The following is a 22649-nucleotide window of genomic DNA, read 5'->3' on the forward strand; positions in this document are numbered from 1 at the left end:
ATCAAACAGCTAAAGTAATATTTATTTGGAGGAGGAAATGCATAGCCACTCCAGTTCACTATATAATATATATTATCATTCATTGGACTGTCAACTCACACACTAGCTAAAACAAAATATATGTATAAATATTAAATACATTATATAGGTCATTCATGATCTAAGATTAGCAGTTCTCAGATAATTCATCTCAGGGGAGTAGGGTAAAATCATACCCATTTCCAATAAGACCAATCTTCCATTAAGAGTTGCTCTGTTCCGTTAGAGCAACCATCAATTACGACTGGTCTAATGGTTAAAAGCATCCTGATGTTATAAACATACAATTCACATTTCATGCCTGAAAGAACAGAAAATATCATATCTTAGCCTAACAATTACTGGCATTCCAGTTTTCTCATGTCAGAAGTTTTATCAGTGGTTGTTCACGCTATAATTTTTCTTTTTTTGAAAAAAACAAAAACAAAACATAACATGACCAGGTTTCTGCTGACCAACATGGCAAATCCATGTGACCAACTTAAACCTGCTGCAAAATCTGAGGTGGGGAAATATTTACAACTCAAAATACCTGATTGGATGGATTTCCTTGTTGTGATGTATACATGATTTTTAATATATATAAATTTTTAGATAATTAAATGTCATATGTCAAACTTTTTAATGAGACAAAAATACTCAGTGCACCTTTAAAGAGCAGTGCTTTTTAAATTCGTGAACTGCCTGCTGTGAAACTGTGTTTGGAACCGCATGATAGAACCAATGAGTCATTTATGCTTTAGCGAATAAGGATGTCCCCCTAAAAGCACATTTAATGTAGCTTGCTGGCATTAAAACAATAACATTTAAAGCCAGTGCCCTGTCCACTTCTCAGTGCAGCTGCCTCACACCGGGCATCAGAAAACATTGATGACAGCATTAAATGATGGTGGTCAATTAAGTGCTTGCAGAAGAGGCTGTTAGCATTTCAAAGCTTTCAGAGAAAGTGGGCCTTGAAGGGCTTTTCAACTGAAATACCCCACAAAGTCTCTCAGCATGACTCACTGTGGGCTTGAACATAAAGACCAGACAAGGAGCACAATACCATTTCCCCTTCATGGATGTTGAAGTGGTGTTTTGATCTGCAAATTGTATCAGTAATGACCAAACCATTTCCAGTCTCAAGTGTTTTCAACGGTTTAGGACATGCATATGTAAGCATCAGCTCTAACATTTCATATAGCGGAGTATACATTTCTTCTGGTTGCATAGGACCACTTTCTTATAAAAGAAATTCAGGTGAATGTAAAAACAAAGAAATAAATCTGTATTTTTTTTTTAATCTGTGGAACACAAAAGTAGGCATATGACAGACTGGGACAGTGGCTGTGGTGGTAAGAAAATAAAAATCATACACGCTTCTAAAGCCAAACACTGTTAGGAATATACTAAGATGTCAGCAATTAAAGTGAAGACCATCTATTTAATCTTGAGAGCACATTGCTGCCATCAAGTGGATAAACAGAACAAATACAAAGAAACATTGAGCATTTCTTAAAGTGAAATGTTATTTTAAAGGGGGGGTGAAATGCTCGTTTTCACTCAATATCCTGTTAATCTTGAGTACCTATAGAGTAGTACTGCATCCTTCATAACTCCAAAAAGTATTTAATTTTATTATATTCATAAGAGAAAGATAGTCTGTACCGATTTTTCCCGGAAAAACACGAGCGCCTGGAGGCGTGACGTGTGGGCGGAGCTAAAGAATCACGAGCGCCAGTTGCGTTGAGAGCGTTTGGAAGCTGTGACAGCTGTGAAGGCTGAAACTGAACGAGAGCAGCAGCAGCAAGGACTCGCTCCGAGCGGGGCTCGAACCCGGGTCTCCGATGGGAGGCGGACGCACTAACAAGGAGGCAGAGATATTTTAAGCAGTTTTACTCACCGCCTGTGGTTCCAACACACAATCCTGACACTTTTTCGTTGGGATTGCATCATCCTTAAGAAATAAACAATACGCAAATCCGTCATCAAAATGGGCTTTGTTTGTAAAACAAGCATTTTAGAAATGCAGTGAACAAACACAAACACTTGCACAACTCCGTTGATGCTCTGTAAAAATAAACTCCATCCACTGGTCCCTTAATGCTGTTTTTTCTTTGGTAATCTGTGCAGGGTTGTCTTGCCCTGGCAACCAAAAACACACTCCTTTTGTGACATTTCGCGACGCTCTCGCTCTGATCAGTGATTGTCTGTGCACAGCCTCTCTCTGCTCTGATCAGTGAAATGTATCTGCTCTGCTCTATGGGAGCGCGCGCTCTTCCGGCAAACGTGCCCTTAGGACCCATATAAGTAAAATTCCGCTCCATCTAACCTCACACAGAGCCATACTCGAAAAAAACTTTCCGAAACTTGTGACAAACCGGAAGGAGTATTTTTGGAACAGAAATACTCCTTCAAACGTACAACTTAATTTTTGAAACTTTGTCCATGTTTAGCATGGGAATCCAACTCTTTAACAGTGTAAAAAACTCAGTATGCATGAAATAGCATTTCACCCCCCCTTTAAAATATCTTTTTTTACTTTAAAGTGCAGCTACAAGAAGAAACTCTTGTAGAATTTTTATTATAAATTGTCGCATTTTGTTTTAAGGAGTAATCATACACCAGATTCTGTAAAACCATTTTTATTAAGTGTCCACAGGGCCAACAATGCATGGATACAATAATAGTTTCATTTAGAAAATTAGGAAAACAATTTAACACTGCAAAGTACAGGAACACCAAATCTGTTTTTTTGTGAGTGATATAGATTAGACCTGCTATCAAACCTTTTATTGCTCAGACCATAATGTTCAATAAAAAAAAAAAAAACTTTTCCAAGGTTCTTATCTAAAAGAGTTATTAAAATCACCTTTCAGCACATACATGCATACAATCACTTGCAACAGACGGTCCCCAGGAAGCATACTAAATTTCTTTGTTAAAAAGAATTAGGATAAAGCAAAGCAAAAAAAAAAAAAAAAAAAAAGTCCATAAAAAAGATCTTTGATCATCTACCGGGCTGTATCGAGTGAATGTTTGGGCTCTCCATAAAGTGGGATAAAAGGTTTAATTAGATGATACTCATCCTACCCTCTCCCTCATCTGCTGGCTTAGCTCAGCACAGGAAGCATTACCAACCATGATCAAGCTACAGGTTACAGATACCACTGATACAGTAGTTTGGCTCAGCTGTCCTTAGTCAAGGAGATCAGCTCTCCTGCTTGTCTTTGACTAACAGGACTGTGTGCTGGCCTCCACTGGACACTGACAGAACTACACGGTTCTCCAGCTGCTTGCCCGTCATCTCCACTGGGCTCCATTCATCATCCTCCTCTCCTGTACCCAGCTGTAGATTGGTGCCCATGCCCCAGGAAAACACAGAGCCTGGCCAACAGATAGCAATGTTAGAAAACTAACACAGCTCTGATGATCAAAACATGCCAACGGTACATTTTGTTATTTGGTTCTAAAAATAAACTGCTCTGATTGGTGCAATTAATGTAATTAGAGGTTGAAAATACATTTGTGAACACACACATTGTGTTATTTGCCATTTAAAACTACAGGGACAAACAATGCTACAAACCAAGCCTTGAAATCAGAAAAATTAAGAGTCTACAATCCACCATGCCCATTCAAACAAAGCGTTCTGATGAGGGGGATAAAACAGAACAGAAAATAGAAATATATAATTTTTTAATTGCAAAATTCTTGATAACATAAGTTGAACTCAGAGAACAGAACAAAAAACAAAGGCAGTTCATGTAACCTATAAATATAAAAAGAACATTTTGAAATTCACCATACATTTCTCTAAAACTCAAATGTAAAAAAAAAAAAAAAAAAAACACTTACCGGTATTCACTAAGGATGTATTAAAATTAGGGCTGTAGCTATCTAATATTTTAGTAATGGAGTATTCTACCAAAAATTCCATCGATTAATCGAGTAATCGGATAAAATGTGTTTTTGCTTAAAATGCAATATTAATTATGCAAGAAAAATCAAGACTCCTGGGTCTCTTAAAATTAACAGCTAAGTTTCCTTTTTTAAATGCATAGAATGCAGTGCATAAATCAAAAATAAACATTATTACCCATTGTTTCTCTGTCTGTACTTGTACTGTGAACAATGAAAGTTGACAGATGAATTAAGTCCATTTAAGTGCCATTCAGTTGGGGTTTTAAATGAAGCATTTTCTGAGATGAACATTAAACACATAAAACATTAATTTATCTTTTAATTATTGAAAACTAACTTAACTTTTTGGTAAACAAAGGGGATTTACTATAAAGAATAAAACATTGAAGAAATGTTGTGTGATTAAACCTTTAAAAAAAAAATGTTTTAGTATATGTAGTAGTTCATTCTGCTGAACAATAGTCTTTAACCGACTTTTATTTTGATGGGTTGGCGTACCTTTACAGTTCTGTGTATGTGATGTGATGCTAGTTTTACTCAAATCAAATGGTCAAATGCTCATGAAGTGACTGTCAGAGCAGATTTGGAGATGTTGTTCATGTGTTCACGTCCTTATTTATTGAGACAGCAGACGCTGAAATCACCGCGAGCGTAACGCGCGCTTCAGTGTGTGTGATAAAAAGGAAGACGCCATTCTGCTCCATTCATTGACAGAGACACGCAGAACATGCAGGATTCATATTTAAATAGACTGTTCCGGCTTAATATTTATAGATATTAATCCATATCATGATTCGATGCAAGTGCAATGACCTATTTTTGATTAATTAATTAAAAAATGTGACAAATTCCATGCCATTCCGCTTTAAACTGTAAACTCTGTTTTTATGACTGGATTCCGCTATTCCCTCAGCGTTTTGTGCATCGCGGAAATCATAGGGCCCTAGTTGTGGTATGCCAGCTCTATCTTGCAATGGACACACGCCACAACGTTCTCTTAACGTTTGCCCGTGCCCTCAAATCAAAACACTGCTGACTCCTTGCAGTATGCCATGTCGGACGCAGCACTTGTGTCTCCTTCCGCTTTGTGGGTGACTTAAACGCGTTGTCACATTAAAAAAATCATTGTGAAAGAACCTGACATGAGATTTTAAATAAATTAAAGGAGCCCTAATATACAGGTTAATCACTAGTTGCATTTAACATAATTTGTGTGGTCTGAAACAGTTTACAATGCATTCCAGGTTTTGTAAAATAACTTGTAGTTGCTAAAATATTTAAGATTAGTCAAAATGAACCCAGAGCCAAAAAGGATATTTTTTGGGTTAAAGTGCTCAGAGATCATTGTGAGTGAAATTTTTGCAGTCTCACCTTGTTTCGTGACAGCGTAGCTCACAGAGGCACCACAGGCAACCATCTGAACATCACTGATCCCGGTAACAGGTGTGGGCTCACTCTTCTCCCCGGCATCCTTCCCCAGGCCCAGACGCCCATACTCTGCCCGACCAAGACTGTACACTTGTCCTGAGGATGAAGACAGCAGTTGAACAAATTCTGAACCACTGGCGGAACACATGATTTAAAATAAATCTCATTTTAATGTAAGAGTAACACAAATGAGGTTCACGGATTAATTACCTTCTGAATTCAGGCACAGTGTGTGATGCTGCCCCCCAGAGAAACCCACCCAAGAGGTGGTGGAGTTCTTGAAAGAACTGAGTTTAACAGGAGCAAAGCAGGTGTTTGTGCTCTGGGTGCCTGTAAAAAAAAAAAAAAAAATCTATAAAAATTCAGCGTTAGACAGACCATTTAATCTTCAGAACTGAACGAGCTAGGAGTCGTACCAAGCTGGTGGTAATTGGAAAGGCCAAATCCGTAGACGTGCCCCTCTTTAGAAACAGCAAAGGTGAAGTATGCTCCACAGAAGACATCCGTAAAAATGACCTTCCCCCGTGGCTTAATGATAACCATCTGTGGCTCCAGCAACCGCACTGAGGAAGAAAAAAAATTAAACAAAATAAAATATTTATATGCATTACCCTTCAAACGTTTCGGACAGTGAGAATTTGTTTAAAATAAATTAATACTTCTATTCAGCAGATGCACTTAACTGATTAAAAGTGAAGCACAGTCAAGTATAAAAAATAAATAAATAAAAAAAAGTTGTTCTAATGAACTTTCCATTCACCACAGACTCAAATGTATTAATGCAGCAGCACAATGAAATGTATCATCAAATCACATTAGAATGATCTTTGATCATGTGACACTGAATACTGGAGTAATGTCTGATGTAAAATTCAGCCTTACAATCATAAGTTTTAAACTATATTTAAAAAAAGAAAAAGTAGTGCTGTCAAACAATTAATTGCATCCAAAATAGGTTTTTGTATACATAATAGATGTACGGTGTATATCTATTATGCATACATTTCAGAAAAAAGATTGTAAAATATATTTGTATAATTTAAATTATGAATATACACTGCATGTGTGTATTTATACATACATAAATACATAACACTAGAACATTAGTTTTATAATTAATGGTATAATTTTTCACAATATTCCTGTTTTACTATTACCGTTTTGATTAAACTTAGCCTGCTTTAGCATTATCAATAGTTATAAACAAGCAGATTTGGAACGCTAATTGGAACAATATGTTTTAGAGCAGTGGTTTTCAACCTGTGGTCCGCGGCCCACTATTGCAGGTGGGCCGCCAATTATTTTCTGTTCATTTCCAGTCCTTTCTTGGGCTGTGCGATTAAAAGAAAACGTGCTAAAATCACGATTTGAGCGTGCGCATATGCCTAACTCCAGGTTCACACACTGTCTGTGATGCACCTTTTTTCTGAGCCAATGTTGACGGATCAGAGCGTTCTCACTGCGGTAAAAGGCTAGAAATAAAAACGTGCGAAAATAATTCATGTCTAACACATGAGCATAGAGTGAATTTGTTAGTGAACAGGATGCAGTTTAAGATAGAGGAGACACGTTTTAAGTGTGCACACTCTCTCCTCGCAAAGCAGCGTGTATCTGAGCAAGCACGACCGGTTTTGTGACAGAGCAAAGGAAATCTGCTGCGAACAGAGAGATTCGCACTCGTGCATTATTTTAATGTGCTTTCGCGTTATATTTATGCGCTCTCACTGCTGAGCGCATACACATACTGTATACACACTGCAAACACCTGAGGCACCGCTACAATTAATGAGCTCTATGAACAATGCATGGCAAAAAAGAAAAAAAAGTCCCAGTATACATGATTTTTTATTTATTCATTTATTTTGCCACAAGTCTATACATTTTTTTACATCTTCACTATAGTGATAATTTTGACTTATGTCTGTTCTAGAGATGTTACAACTTTTTGATAAAGCTCTGATTGGTTTTCTTTTGGAAATATGTTTCAAATTAATCCTGAATGCATTTATGACTGTAAAAGCACAATTGCAAAATTGATCAAAAAATCAATTTTTTTGTCCATATCGCACAGCCCTAGTTTATTCAATAAATATAGTTTAACATCTAGCTTCTGAGTACTAAGTTATTAACCCAACAATAGCGGGGTCAGTTAATTTTTTTGAAGTGGGCCGCGCAAACATATGTGTTTGGTTGTGTGGGCCGCGAGTTGAAAAAGGTTGGAAACCACTGTTTTAGAGTATACTTTATAACTGACATTCATATTCCTGTAGTGACGGTTTAATTCAAATGGAGATACATACTCAATCCCTTCCTGCCTCCGCGGTTGGCAAAGTGTTCAGCAACACGGCCCAGCTGTCCTTGTTCTCCACATCCTGAGGTGTACAGCTCTCCATTCACAGTCAGCATCACCAGGTGGTCATTTCCTTTAGAATGAATGCAAAATATTACTATGCAAATTAGTTCCATAGACAATGGCGCAAAGATACAGCTTGACTTCCTTTAACCCACCTGAGACTATTTTAACCACGGGCTTGTCTATAGGAATTTTGACGGGCAATGTGCATTTTTTCATAGGCTCCAGAAGTCCAATGACACCATTATTGTCCTGCAAAAGAAAAGATACGTCAGTCAAAACTGGTAGAATGTTTCTATTCTGCTGCAGGATATTAAAAGGCTATACTCACTCTAAAAGAGCCCCAGACATAGACAGCACCCTCCTCCGTGAGGGCAGCTGTGTGACTGTCCCCTGCAGAAACATGCACTACTTTTACCCCAAGGTCCACCTTTGCTGGTACCATCTCTGAGCCCTCCTCTGATGCATCACGGCCCAGGGCGCCCTCATCATTACACCCAAATGTATAAATCTGCACAGGGATTAGAAAAAAACAGGAAGGATATCAGAAAGATGATAAAATAACATTGAACGGCCTTGTTAGTGGGCTTTGCACACAGCTTGAGATTACATTTCCTGTGTCGCTGAGGCAGACTGTATGCATGCCTCCAGCCACGGCCTGCACAATCCCCTCAGGAAGATTCACCAAAGCCGGTCTCTTCCTCTCCAGCATATCCTCTCCCAGGCCGAGCTGCCCAACATCACCCTGCCCCAGAACAAGCACCATTCCCTTCTCCTGCCCATGACTACCGTGAGAGACTACAAACAACCACAAAAACAGAATGCATGAGATTTAAGGGAATGCTTCTCAGATTTAGGTCTTACAGAAAAACAACTTGTGCATTTCTGTTATTATTTGACTCCAATAAGACTGGCTGTGACCGACAGCACACCATTCAATTGCTGATATAAAACTCAATATTATATCTATAATGGCAGAAAAGTTCAGATTCTGTGGACTCTTGCATAGCCATGGAAATAATTTTCTTTAGAACCATTTGTAAAGACGGTCTCACAATTAAAATAAAAAAAGGTTTATTATTTCTAGTGTAATCTCTCCCCTAAATGGCGCAAAAACACAGGTCTGGCTACATTAAAATTGAGACTTGCCTTTTTGTTTTTTCACAACAGTTGAGTCCTCAGTTGCTGCAATTGTTTGTCTCTTTAAAGCTTTTTTTGCAGGCATGGTGACTTCAAATTCTTGACAAAACCTAAAACTAGAAATAAAGTAATGTTGACAATCTTCCTATACACATATATAAGTACGAAAAGTATACGTTCGTGTGTGTGTGTGTGTGTGTGTGTGTGTGTGTGTGTATATATATATATATATATATATATATATATATATATATATATATATATATATATATATATATATATATATATATATATACACACACATATACATACATATATATACATATACACACACAAACTAAACAGCATGAGGCCTACACGTAAAACAGGCCTGGTTTGCTAGAATGCATAGAAAAACGTGCATTCTTCTTTCAAACCTCAAACGTCTAGGAAACAAATACAATTTCCCAGGGCCTGCACTGCTGTACAGGGCTTTTTTTACTGACTATATATCGCCTCTGCGTGTTTGGGCATCAATAGCTAAAATGTTGCCAAGTTAGGCAACTGACTAGATTTTGAAACACAGCCGTTCTGTTTTCTGGCGCTGACTTCACGCTCTGTGACTGACAGCGGCAAATGCTTGATGACGGTTTATCGGCCAAACATGGCATTAGAAAGAGCAGCCTCTTATTTCTTATGGTTTATACAAAATTTAAGTGCAGGAAATGGTTTTAACATGGCAGAATAAGACTTCAACTCGAGTTCAAGTTCAATCCGCTGAAAGTTTAAACAGCATCAAGCCTGCTGTGACACTTTGGAGTCCCAGGCTAACGTTACATGATTCAACTTCGTAACATTGGGTTTGACGATTAACGTTAGTTATTTCAGAGATCACGTCTCACTATATCGAGTAGTTTAAATAACATTAAGATCAATGAATGACTTATACAGTTCCAAACATGCTTGTTCTGCACACAGCTCACTTGCTGTTGCAGCCCAAAGCTGTTTTGTATTACATTTCCTGGGTTTCTGAGAGACTTATACTTATTATCTTAACGATAGAAGGCAGCGGAGATGAAAACCTACCACTTATGACTGAAAATTGTCCACGTTCAAAGCGTTTTCTTGTTCGAGGAGGTTTGTGAACATAAGTAACTTCTTGCGAGAATGTCACGCACGCGTCTTACTCCGCTCTACTTCATGTGTTCTTATTCTTCTCCTCTTTTTTATTTATAGAGGTCGCATACCAACTTTATGGTGCATACCGCCACCACCTGTGCTGGAGTGTGAAGTGATTTCAGTCCAGAAGTTTGTTAAAAGATGTCTTTATTCTAAGACCACTATGTTTAATGAATTTTAAAACTAACCTTACAATTTTCCCGGATTCAAGTTATATGTTTAATAGGCTATTGATTGTAAATACTTTGCAACCTATTCCCTGTAGCTCTCTTATTAACTAATTCCTTTCCAGATCATACTTGGGGCAGAAAAACAGCACATGTTCAACTGTTTCCTTTACTTGGCATAATTGGCATAATCCCGTACCATGTTTCCATATAGTATAAAGTGTAGAATTGAGTTTAGTATGTCCCATCCTTAGTCTTGATAAAATAAACTGATCCTCTCTACTTAAATTTAGTGTCAGATTACTTTGTCTTATGGTTTTATGTATATTATATAAATGCCTTCATTCCAATTCATTTGCCATTTCTGGTAACAAGTTTCTTTAATGATACTTTTTTCTTCCATCCTACTTAATGTAACAGTAATATTGATTCAGTTCAGTTTAAGTGACTCTTTAGCCATTCTATCCGATCTTTCATTTCCTGGTATATCCGTGTGAGCTGGTACCCAAACAAGTTTAATTATTATTCCACAATCTGAACAAATCACAACTTTGATCGGCATCACCTCTTCCGCCCAACTAAGTGCCATCTGAATTGCCACCAGTTCAGCAGTATATACTGAGGTCCCATCAGTTAATCTCCCATATTTTCCTATTTTAGATTCAGGAACATAAAATACTTCATGTGTTTCACTGGAATTGCGCTTGTGTTTGCATGCGCCACCTATTGGAAAGGACAATTTTGTGCTTGATTAACAATCGTCATTTCACTTAAATTTTTTTATTTTTTTCTTAATCATTTTTACATTGTTTTTTTTAAAGGCTTCAGCCAGTTATGGTCAATTATTTTAGAATTAATTATATACTTTCAAGGCATTCATTGATATTTTAAATGAAACGTTTTTATATTTTCAATTAATTTAATTTTAGTTTGGGTTTTTGTAATTGAGTTGGTTATAGATTATTTTATTAATTTATTATCATTATTATTTAATATTTCTATTTATTATTTTTTATTTCAGTTTTTATTAATTCAACTACAAATTAAATTAATTTTTTTAGTTAAAAAATACTTGTAGAAGCTGGAAATGAAAAAAAGAATACTGGAGTATGTTTTACAAAAAAATTATATTTCAGTCTTTTTACTGCAAGGTTTCATTCACTGTTTAATTCAGTATTACTTGCCATTTCTTTGTAATTATTTGTGATCTTTACCTCCAATTCCTGAGTGAAAATTAAAAAGCAAACATAGTTGCCAAGGCAGCATTTCTCATTTAGATTTAGTTTTTCATATTTAATATTGATATATGCTAGTTGTGGCACACTGTTGTCTCTTTTGCGATGCATTGTGCACATTTATAATTGCAATTTTTCAACCAGGGTTTCTCATATTTGCAGTGTAATTTCTCATTATTTGTACATTAGATCTTAGAAATGTGAAAAGAAGGGCATACTACCATAATTTGTCTTTGAATAACGTCTTTATTTCGGAAGTTTTGGACCCCAGAATTTCTGGCTTTAGAAATTTACACCATTACTGCGTGTGCACAAAATGATACAGTCAATGTTATAAGAAAGCAGGCATTTGCAGGAAAAAAAGAGAGTGACTCAAACATTATCGTTAAGCATTTTAATTTAGATTTAGAGGTGTTTACATCTAAAGAGCAAATTTACTGTCTGTTTCTTAAAGTTCACATATAATTAAAAAGCAAGAATATACAACGCTACATTACATTGTAGCGTCAAATAATACACTAATAATTTTGTGCTTAAAAAAATAGTAACCTATACGAGTTTCAATATATTTAAAATATTTTTAACATAAAAGGAAGACAAGATATACACAAACAGTGTAAACAGTCATCTACAGAATGGATCTATACAGCAGAGCAATTCCTCTTATCCTACTGGCCAAAAAAATAACATAAATGACAAAATAATTTAAACAAAACAAAAAAAAAGTTCTTGCCTGCCAACAATACTTCACAAAAACGTCATTTTTAGAGTTGTATCAGTGCGGACTAAATTCATTCTCTTTTTAAATGGGCAATAAATAATCAGGAAATCCTTTTTTATTTCAAAATAAAATATTCTGTAAACACGACTCTTAAAACTGAAATAGCTGGATCTCACTTTTACAGAAGGCGATATGATAAAAAAAAAAAAGATCACAGTTTTGCTGCAGATCAACAGTGGAATATGAAATGCTTACATTCTACCTAAAACTGATCCTGTTATCTTCTATTCCTCTCTCAAACAGTGAGGACCACAAAGTAAAGGGGGATCTGAAACCCTGTCTTGAATAAAGAGGGCCAAAGCCAAAGCTTGTGCCTTAAAGTTTCTAACATTATGAGCGTTCCAAAGAGTCAAACTAAGAGAAAAATTACAGCAGCCTATACAAACATATACAAATGCACAATTATCATTCAGACTCGGGCCTTACTCTTGCAGTTGTTCGGTCTGCCCCCGCTATATGCTCAGTAACTAACACTTACTGTAGTATTACTGTATTTATTAACGTCACATCATTATTGTTACTATTATTTTTTACTTTGTTACACTTCCCTGAAAGGAAATAAAGTTTATCATACGAAGTAAAAGCAGAAAAAGGCCATTCAGAGAGTAGAGAGAGGAATATCTGCCATTGGCACAAGTAACATCCTCTAATAAGTCCTTCATCGCCTCTCTGTCTTGGCACATGGGTCCCTCCTTAAGTCCAGGAGTAATACTGCATCTGTCCCCCAGAGGTCACCCGTCCCACACGTCAGTGGGTGGACAACTGAGAAACGGTAGGTTTTGTTTTCTTCATTGGTTTCTGAATGCTCCCTGTGCATCCGAAGAAGTACATTCATAGTAAAAGCAGTCTGAAGGAGCTCGGACACCCTGAGGCTCCTCACCAAAAAAACAGCCATTACTATCCCAATATCCACCGGCCTTTAAGTGCTTCATTTTCCAGTTAAAAGACACTGTTAAGGACGATGGAATCTAGAAATGACATACAAATGAAAGTACAAGGTTAGATGCTTTGCACAATAAGTTTCTGTATTTTTGTGTTAAATGTAACAAAAGTCTTGCCTTGTGTAAATTCTGCTTTCCTCGTGCACTTCCATCTCGGAGCTCTTAAACTCATTGAGCTCTTTACGAATAGCGGCCTAAACAAACAGATCACGTTTAGACCAGATATAGATCAATAAACAAGACATTTAAAACAAATTAGTGTCTTGAGCCTATTAATAATCTAAAAGACTGAAGTCAAATCTCTAGATCTTTATATAGACACAAATGCGTTTTTATTTTGGAGATGTACCTTGTCTGCGGGAGTGAGTTTGGTCCATGGCTTGTCAGCACGGCGGTCGTAGTCCTGAGCGCATGTGACCTCCACGTACTCGTGGAAACGTAATATTTTTCGAGCCTGTAGTTCGGCAACAGTCGGTCGTTCACTCAACTAAAAAAGAAAACAGACAAAGGCATGTCACAAATTCCTTGGAGCATTATTAGATTCATTTTCAATTCTTTCTAAAATCAACACTAATATTCCTATATTCCAGGTGAAATGTAATGCGAGCAAACCGAATCGCACCTTTCTGGTGAGTCTGCGCTTGATCTCCCTGACCTCTGCTTGTCTGTCTGCTTCATTTTTGGCTGGAGAGAAATGAGAGAGAACATCAATACCAATCAGGCGGATTCAAAACCAAATTCATAGGAAAATTATGTGGAGTATGATCAATTATTAGTGAATTAAAGTGCAAAATAAAAGTGGAAAGCAAAGTACTTTGGATCTAATTTCTCTTCCTGCAGAGAAAACATCACAAACTAAAACAAGTACACTCATTTGAGAGAAACAAAAGCAAGGACTTCACTCTATTTAGCAGAAAGTATCAGTAATGTCTGCCGCTATATGAAACCAATGGAGACCGAGAGTAAAATATATGTGGGTCAGTGTCAATCCCTCAGCGAAAACAGAGGGAATAAATGAACAGGAATAAATGAGTAACTAATGAAACGAAGAAAAAGGGACAGAACAGAACAGAAGCAGGAAGATCAATCACAATACAATAGCCGGAGTGAGTATAAAGAGGCAATTTACGCTGGAGAATGTTTCTCTGTTCCAACTCCTCAGCAGTAGGTCTCTGACTCAATCGCCTTCAGAAAACGAAAAAAGCACATTAGAAAATATTTATTAATATATATTTAACTAAATATAGTAATTATAATAAATAATAATATTTAATATAATATTTATATACATATATTTTTACATAGCCAGTAGGTGCATATACACACACAGCATACATATGGAAAAATAAAGAAATGTGTATATTTATATATGTATGTATGCATGCATGTATACCGTATTTTTCGGACTGGACTATAAGTCACATTTATTTAGAACCAAGAACCAAGAGAAAACATTATCGTCTACAGCAGCGAGAGGGCCGCTAGAGGGCGCTCTAATGCTGCTCAGTGCTCCTGTAGTCTACACTGAAAACATATCGCGCCCTCTGGCGGCTGGAGACGGTAATGTTTTCCCTTGGTTCATTTCTCTTGGTTCATGTCAAATTAATTTTGATAAATAAGTCGCACCTGACTATAAGTCGCAGGACCAGCCAAACTATGAAAAAAAGTGTGACTTATAGTATATATATATATATACACAAACACACACACACACACACACACACACACACACACACACACACACACACACACACACACACACACAGCGGGTAAAACAAGTATTGAACACATCAACATTTTTCTCAGTAAATATACTTTAGGTGCTGTTGACATGAAATTTTCACCAGATGTCAGTAATAATTCAAGCAATCCATACATAAAAAGAAAGCAAATCAAATAATTTAAAATAAGTTCACTATCTATCTAGAGTGTAAATTAAGTTACTTCAGTCTATTCTTATTGGTTCTTCTCCCACTGTCAACATACATCCTGTATTCACAGCTGTGTTCATATTCAGTACAACAGTTTTTGAGTGTAATCTGCATTTACGTGGGTGTGTAGCTGAGAGGGCTATTACCGTGTGAGTGCGGTACCAATCTGTGTGCGGATGGCCTCCCACTGCTCCTTGCTCTGCCACGACAGACCCATGTGCTCTACTTTGGCCTGCCTCTCAGGAGCCTGCCTGTCTGGGGCAGAGGGCCGACTGCTCAACTTCAGCGCCAACGTGTCCTTCCTTTTCACCCTGCTGGCCAGAGCACCTGCAGCGAGCAAACACACATGCGCACATGCAGGCAGTCAGAAGTTCTGGCTCTCTGTCATATGGACAGATGTCCGAGTATACGATTCTACTAAAACAAAACCCTCTGAAATTAATACAGACAGCAGAAGGCACTTTCTAAACACACAAACACATGCATTTAAAACAAAATGTACAAATGTTATTTAAAAATTCACTTTATAAAAAAAAAAAAAAATATATATATATATATATATATATATATATATATATATATATATATATATATATATTATATTATATTATATATATATATATATATATATATACACACACACACACACACACACACACACACACACACACACACACACACAAACAAAAGTATTAAGCAGCACAACTGTTTTCAACACTGATCATTTTGAGAAATGTTTCTTTAGCATTTCAAATATATTCAATCAAAGTTGTATTGATTTTCACCATATTAATGTTTATTGTATTTTTGATCAAATAAATGCATTTGACAGCACATGCAATATATACTGCAGAAAGAAAAGCTATTCAAATACTTGGTGGGGAGTCGTCATCCTCTTCCTCATCCGATTCATCATCCTGGTGCAGAACTGGCCCATCCGAGTCACTCTCCTCCGGCTGCTGATCTTCCTCATCATCCTCCTCCTCGCTGCTGTTGTTTCCTTCAGGGATGATGCTGACGTTCAGATCCCCCACCAAGCATCTGCGGCTACGAGGCTCAAGTTCTGGCTGGGACTGAGGGGAAGGGAGGTGATCAGATGGAGGTTCCTCATCCTCATCATCATCGTCCTCTTCCTCCTCCTCTTCATCAGAGTAGTCATCTTCATCCCTGCATAAATAAATAAAAATATTGACCACAAAACCAGTCTTAAGTTGCTGGAGTATATTTTTAGCAATAGGCAAAAAAACATTGTATGGGTCAAAATTATACTTTTTTTTTTTTTCAATAGGATATTAAGTAAAGATCATGTTCCATGAAGATATTTTGTAAACCTCCTACTGTAAATATATAAAAACTTAATGTTTGATTAATAACATGCATTGCTAAGAATTCATTTGGACAAGTGATTTATGGGTGATTTTCTCAGTATTTTTTTTTTTGCACCCTCAGATTGTAGATTTTCAAATATTTGTTTTCTCAGCCAAATATTATCTGATCCTAACAAAACCATACATCAATGGAAATCTCAATTTTGAAAATTGGCACTTAAGACTGGTTTTGTGGTCCAGGGTCACAGTTCATACAGGATCCATATGCATATAAACTTTTTAACCGTCAGAGACAGAAAAGACAATTTTTTTTCCTTTTATGGAGACAGATTTGAACCAGCATCTCCCAAATGTTTATGGAGGGAGAGGCAGCAAAAGCATAAAACGGAAGGCCAGAAAAAAAGTTAAAGTTTGATAAAAAATAACAAAATGTTAATAAAATGGATGTTATAAACCTACATTTGACTCATGTGATGTTTTGGAACAAAAATTTAATGGGAACCCTCTTTTATATTTAATAATTTATTTTCTTTCAAAAGTTTAAAACAAGTAATTATAAGTGTCTCTCTATATCCAGTAGGTTTAGTAATACAAGCTTACTTTGTAATTGTTGCTGTTGCTTGTGAAACAAATAGTTTACATTTACATTGCAGGCCAAATTTTTATTTATATTCATCTTATATATTCACATATAAAAATATAAAACTACCAACTTAAAATTTGGCTTCAGTAGTATAGAGGCTGACGTAATGTAATATGTTAAGTTATATTTATTATTTAAAGATGACCCGTTCACAATAAGAGCTCGTTTCTCTTAGTTTTTTTTTTTGTGCGGAAACAAAACAATGTTCTTATATAATTTAGAAATTACATTTTTTGATTGACTGTTCTATTAATAAGTACAGAAAGAGCCCAGACTTCACTCACAGTTTGAGAGGCTGGATGGTGACTGGCAGTGGGCGGCTGCCCTGGTACTCTGGTGGCGTCTCAAACAGAAGTGAGTGGGCACGCTGGGAGCCATCTGGGTGTGGGAGAGCAGGTCCTGGGCTACTGAGCGCCCTCTGGATCATGATGTGTAAGGGAACAGGGGCTTGACGGGCTGGCGGTTCCTCTGGAGGGCTGGGAGGGTCAAAGTGGACAGGAAGTGGCTGGGGCAGGGGGTAGGGGTAGGAGTGTTGGTGGAGGAGATGATGGGTGTGGGCCCGTGGTGGGGAAGGGGGGATGTGTGTGGGGAGAGGTGGGGATGGGGGAGGTGGGGGCAGCTGGTAGCCCCCAGGGATGTTGGCCCTCATGTCCTCGGACAGAATGGAGGGAAGGGAGGAAATGGTCAGAGGGGAGTCCTCTGCATTGCGTTTGGTGACAGGCGTGGTTCTTTTTGGGGGCATAGGGGGCGAGGGCTTGGCTGGTACTAGGTTGACACCTCCTTGACTGAGTTCAGCTGTAGTATTAAATGTGCAAAAAAACAAAACAAACAAAACAAAAATAACATTGTAAATGTAAGTAACAATTTTCAAATATATTTCATTGAAAAAAGACTTAATATTACTCAACAGAATTACATGATTATTTCACCTTACTCATCCTTTATGCCATTCCAAGCCAGTATGCCTTTTTCCATTCTTTCAGACAAAAGAAAACTTTTTTTTTACAAGCTTTGTCAATGAAATGAGTTGATCCAGTTCATAAAACCAGTCAAAATAATTCCTTCTCAAGCCCTTGAGACTCAATGATTCAGCTCCAAGGAGCAGTATTGTTATTTTTAACCAAAACTAAAATTAAATTACATTTTCCTTAACTGAAATAAAGCTACAACAAATCAAGGTGTAAATATTAAATAGAAAACTTGAAATGTTGCCTAGGTAAAAAAAAAAGAAAAAAAAGCATATATATATATATATATATTTTTTTTTTTTTCTACATCAAAATAAAAAGCCCACCAATTCTAAATATCAATATCAATAAATATTATATAATACATAAATACTACTTGAGTTTCATAGAATACATAAAAATCATACAGTTTTATAATGGCATGAAGGGGTGATTTTGTTTAGTTTAGGGGTTTAGTTTTAGTTCACATTTCAGATTAGTGATTCAATAGTAGAATCAAATGGCTCCCATCCCAACTCGCCAATAACATCACCGAAGACCAACTAACTCTTACAGAGCAAATTCTAAGCAAGCAAGTACATTGACAAAAAGTCATGTGACCACTAAATCGATGCATTCCGAAGCCTGTGTCACATGACTTAGATGATTTGTTCTACGTAACTGCCAAAGATATGTTGTAAATATAATGACATACAGCGGCCAAACATTATTTCTGTGAAGGAAGCATAAATTAAGCTAAACATGCTTTGGATTAGCCTAGCTGCCTCTCTACGAATCAAATGCATGAATTTCAGTCCTAAATCAAAGCAACCTGCAGGGTTTCAGCATGTGATGAGGTGGACTGGATTCATTCCTCATTCTCTAATCTCACAGCTGCTTGTGGAGCAACTGTTGCCTGGAGTAGCTTATAAGAACATATGCTAGCATCTGCTTTGGCATGATGGGGCATTTCCAGCAGCGGTGGCTAAGATCGGCTCAATTCCACAGGGGGTCTTCTAGCCGTTTAAACACCAGTTAAATATGAGCCAATGTGCTGCACGCTTGTGACAGCTTTAAATGCCCCGAAACATGCAGTTTTGCACTTGAGAATGTGAGTGAGAGAGAAAGAGCAGAGCTGAAGCAGCAAGGGGGGCGCGTTAGTCCCACGCTCAGGTGGTGCTCTGAAGGCATGCTTTGCTGAGACGGAGAAAGATGAGGCTAGCGCACATGGCAACAGATGAAGAACGCAGCTTTGGCGACAGGCCAGGCCTCGACGTTTACCTGTGCGCATGCCTCCTGCCCGCCGGCAGAGGTATACAGGCAGGGACAGGTAGACGTCATGGTCACCCTCACGCTTCCAGCAGGACCAGTAGAGGGGGAAATCGCTGCCGTCACCCCCATGCAGGGTGGAGGCTGGCACAGGACAAAAACACACAGTCCCCAGGCGTCACATAAACACATATCTTCAGAAAGCAGGGACGACTTATTCTTCTAAATGACTGGAAACATCACACCAGTGGGCATGACAGAGACACTACACACTGAAGGTTTTTAAAGTCAACGTGAAATCAAAATTGAAGCCCATTTATTGTCTTAATGCACATTCCTGGTCTCATTGTGATTCATTCATCAGGCTAATCTAAAGAAAAAAAAGAGATCCTGATTTCTAATCAAATTATTACATTAAAAAACTTAAAATGTTCACTTTGGCCAAGTGTCATCCACTTTTAAATCTGACTTCACAGTTCCCATAAATGGCTGAGATCATATTCTTAATAAAAACAGGCTAGACTGGGAAATTGCATTTGTCATGAATTAACAAGAGTACAGGACATTTTTTTTTTTTTTTTAATCTGGTACTATTCTCTGAGGGCCTCTTATAATGTTATCAAGATTTTTACATGAAAAAACCTCAAGTTGAAAGTAATAGGCTATTTTCTATCATATTTTGACCTCCCTTATCAGAGCACTCAGTTTGAAAAAGTGTGGTGGATTGTAAACTTGGAAGTAAACATCCACTGCTATGATTGGCTGAGAGTTGTGTATGTTTGACAGCCTACATCCTTCATAGATGGACATGCTGTGATTTACATACTCAAATGCTCAGTACATATCAAACGATCTGTAATGACAGACAAAGCACGTAATCACTTAATAAAAACAGTTACAGTTGTGTGGTATGACATTACTGTCAGATCCACTATTGTCGGCACAGCATTGTCTTTCAGTTTCATTCTTTCTGAAAATGCGTTGTAAACAAACCTGTTGTAAAATTAAGTCAACAAAGGACTGAGTTCTTACTGAAACTTAGGGCATATTAACACCAAGATGTCCACTAGTTCAGTTGCTTTGGTCCGAACCAAATACATTTTTTAGTGTGATTCGCTTTCACACTGTCCACTTTGCGAGTGAACCAGAAATTGTAAACAAAACCACACATGTGCTAAAGTCAGCCATTCATTGGACAGAAATTCTCAAGCAGGTAAAAGCAGCAAGTACAAAAACAGGTGCGCACCCAATTGCGATTGCTGTATTTACACCTGTCAAAAAAGATCCGCACCAAGAGGAAAAACGAAACTGAGTTTGATTCAATCAAACCGAACAAGACAGGTGTGAATACAACTTTACTTTAAAAAAATAAAGTTTATTCAATCTTTCCCAAGGATGGCATTGCATTGTTTTTCCACAGGTTGGCATGGCGCAGCATTTTGTTGTCCTTGAAGCCATCTTTATCATTTGGTTTCTGCATAGACCTGCACTTCCTGCTCTTGTCATTTACCTACTATGTGCACAAATCAGTGGGCGGGGCTAAACATGCAGTGTTGTAGAAGCAGGTGTTGATCATCATCTTCTGAGTCAGTGTTTAGCCACAATATTACATCATAAAGTGGCAGATTCCACAACCTGTCATTTTGGCAAACTGGCTTCAATAAAGCTGTTTCTAGACTGAAGAGAAAGTTCTGAGTTCAGATGTTTTTTATAGCGCAATGACCAAAATATCAAAGGAATTTAGTTTTTTTTTTAATTCATGACTCCTTTAAATTTTCTGTTTCACTTGAAAATACATCACATTATGAAATCAAAATGGGTTGAAAATGGCAATTCATGTTGACTTTAAAAGAATATGATTCAACCAGCTAAAGCCAAAGATATGAATGCCCAGATGATCCAAATATATCACAACAGCACCACTATCTTCAGCATGTTAGGGTTGAGCTAACTAACAACTGTCATCATACCAACAAAAATGGTATGCCACAGCACTGTGCAACCAACCATGATATAGTTACTAACAAATGGTGTCAGCAAGACCTATGTATGAAATCTACTCTTATGCAGCAGAGCTACAGTCTGGTGGCTGCGGTTCAACAAAAAGATCTGGACCGTTCCAGAGTACTGTGACTCAGCACCTTTATAAACAGTAAAACAACACAAAAGTGAGATGTGCAGCTCTGACTTTCAGAAGCACTGACTGACACGCTCATTGACTGCTTTTCAAATGGACAGCAGGAGGCAGTGTGGAGATTTAATGTTTGAGACACAATGTTTAGACGTTTCAAACCATGAAAAGCTTGATGCTTTGGCATCAAAGTAAAGACTAAATAACTCTGTACCTACAGACAAATCACAGCCATGTTGATTTTCAATTCAGCAGGAGTGTTGTATTATACTGCTGCAATATACCATTCCTAAATTACACTGAATGTATTGATTATACTTCATGAAATTTTGCATGCGGTTGTGAGGAACACTTCTCATTTGATTTAACAAGCACATTTAAATGGACAAATTCTCCTAAAGAAAGAGTTCCCATTAAATTGGAACAACCATACCTATTGTTACCTATTGTTGCAATAATCAGGGACAAGTTACAAATCCAAGATTACAGCATAAATGAAAACATTGTTTTTATTAATAACTCAGAATCTTGCAAATACAATCAAATACTATTATCATCAAGCTGATCAGCTTAAGGGTCAGAACCAAAAGAAAACAAAAATAGGCTCAGCAAGCAGAGAACAGCAGAAATGGATTAAATACAAGGCTGAGTTCTCATGATGTACGCGAGACAAACATGTATGTGGATTTAATGCAATTAAAACAACAAATCAGGTTTCTTTTTTGGCACCACTGCATGTCACACATGCTTAGAAAATATATGAAAGAAAAACAGTCTTGGTAAAAATGCTCTGACAAACAAGTATCAGTGTGGTCACTTTATGAGATGCTGTCATGTGTGTCTATGAGCAAGAGCAGCAGACTACTATATCTAACAGCTGAAGTGTGAAAGCATCTGAATATTACTGAAAATCCCATTTTAATTCTAAGCTTTTTACTAATTCTTTAAGAATTTTACTTATTTCCTCATTTGCACCAATGTCTAAACAAACTGCACAGCATTTTCACCTTTTGACTTTTACCAACCAAATGTTTCCACTGCTGATCAGTTGTTCCTATTTAGAAAAGCGATTTTTTAAATATACATCTTTTATACAGTACACTAAAATATTTTCTAATATAAATACTCTTATGAATATATAAATAAACATCATAAATCTAAGTATTATCATATAAATACTAATAAAAATACTTACATTTGAATGCCATAAGATGAGTCATCTGTGGTGACCTGCAATATTCTTGCTACACAAATG

At 37.0% G+C, this 22649-nt stretch overlaps 2 protein-coding genes across 7 annotated transcripts in view; both read right to left on the reverse strand.

Moving 5' to 3' along the window:
- Positions 1 to 2647: 2647 nt before the first annotated feature.
- Positions 2648 to 10070, reverse strand: LOC127975422 (regulator of chromosome condensation). The gene is made up of 10 exons (XM_052579467.1): positions 9929 to 10070; positions 8873 to 8979; positions 8334 to 8521; positions 8055 to 8234; positions 7879 to 7975; positions 7671 to 7793; positions 5787 to 5933; positions 5581 to 5700; positions 5314 to 5466; positions 2648 to 3405 (listed from the first exon to the last, which is right to left on the reverse strand). The coding sequence occupies exons 2-10, from the start codon at positions 8946 to 8948 to the stop codon at positions 3230 to 3232; spliced, it is 1260 nt and encodes a 419-aa protein (XP_052435427.1). The 5' UTR covers positions 8949 to 8979; positions 9929 to 10070; the 3' UTR covers positions 2648 to 3229.
- A 1579-nt stretch (positions 10071 to 11649) lies between these two features.
- Positions 11650 to 22649, reverse strand: part of LOC127974933 (phosphatase and actin regulator 4B) — a 43786-nt gene continuing 32786 nt past the window's right edge. For 4 of the 6 annotated variants that reach the window (XM_052578530.1, XM_052578531.1, XM_052578529.1 and 1 more), the window contains 9 exons: positions 19276 to 19407; positions 17332 to 17842; positions 15951 to 16243; positions 15223 to 15403; positions 14275 to 14330; positions 13768 to 13829; positions 13495 to 13632; positions 13263 to 13339; positions 11650 to 13172 (listed from right to left, as the gene is read on the reverse strand). In XM_052578530.1, the coding sequence (XP_052434490.1) occupies positions 13157 to 13172; positions 13263 to 13339; positions 13495 to 13632; positions 13768 to 13829; positions 14275 to 14330; positions 15223 to 15403; positions 15951 to 16243; positions 17332 to 17842; positions 19276 to 19407 (1466 nt within the window). In that variant the 3' untranslated portion in view covers positions 11650 to 13156. The remainder of the gene's footprint in view (positions 13173 to 13262; positions 13340 to 13494; positions 13633 to 13767; positions 13830 to 14274; positions 14331 to 15222; positions 15404 to 15950; positions 16244 to 17331; positions 17843 to 19275; positions 19408 to 22649) is intronic. The other 2 variants (XM_052578532.1, XM_052578528.1) reach the window with 1 other exon arrangement.

Source organism: Carassius gibelio, chromosome B16, assembly GCF_023724105.1.
Source record: "Carassius gibelio isolate Cgi1373 ecotype wild population from Czech Republic chromosome B16, carGib1.2-hapl.c, whole genome shotgun sequence".
Lineage (NCBI taxonomy): Eukaryota > Metazoa > Chordata > Actinopteri > Cypriniformes > Cyprinidae > Carassius > Carassius gibelio.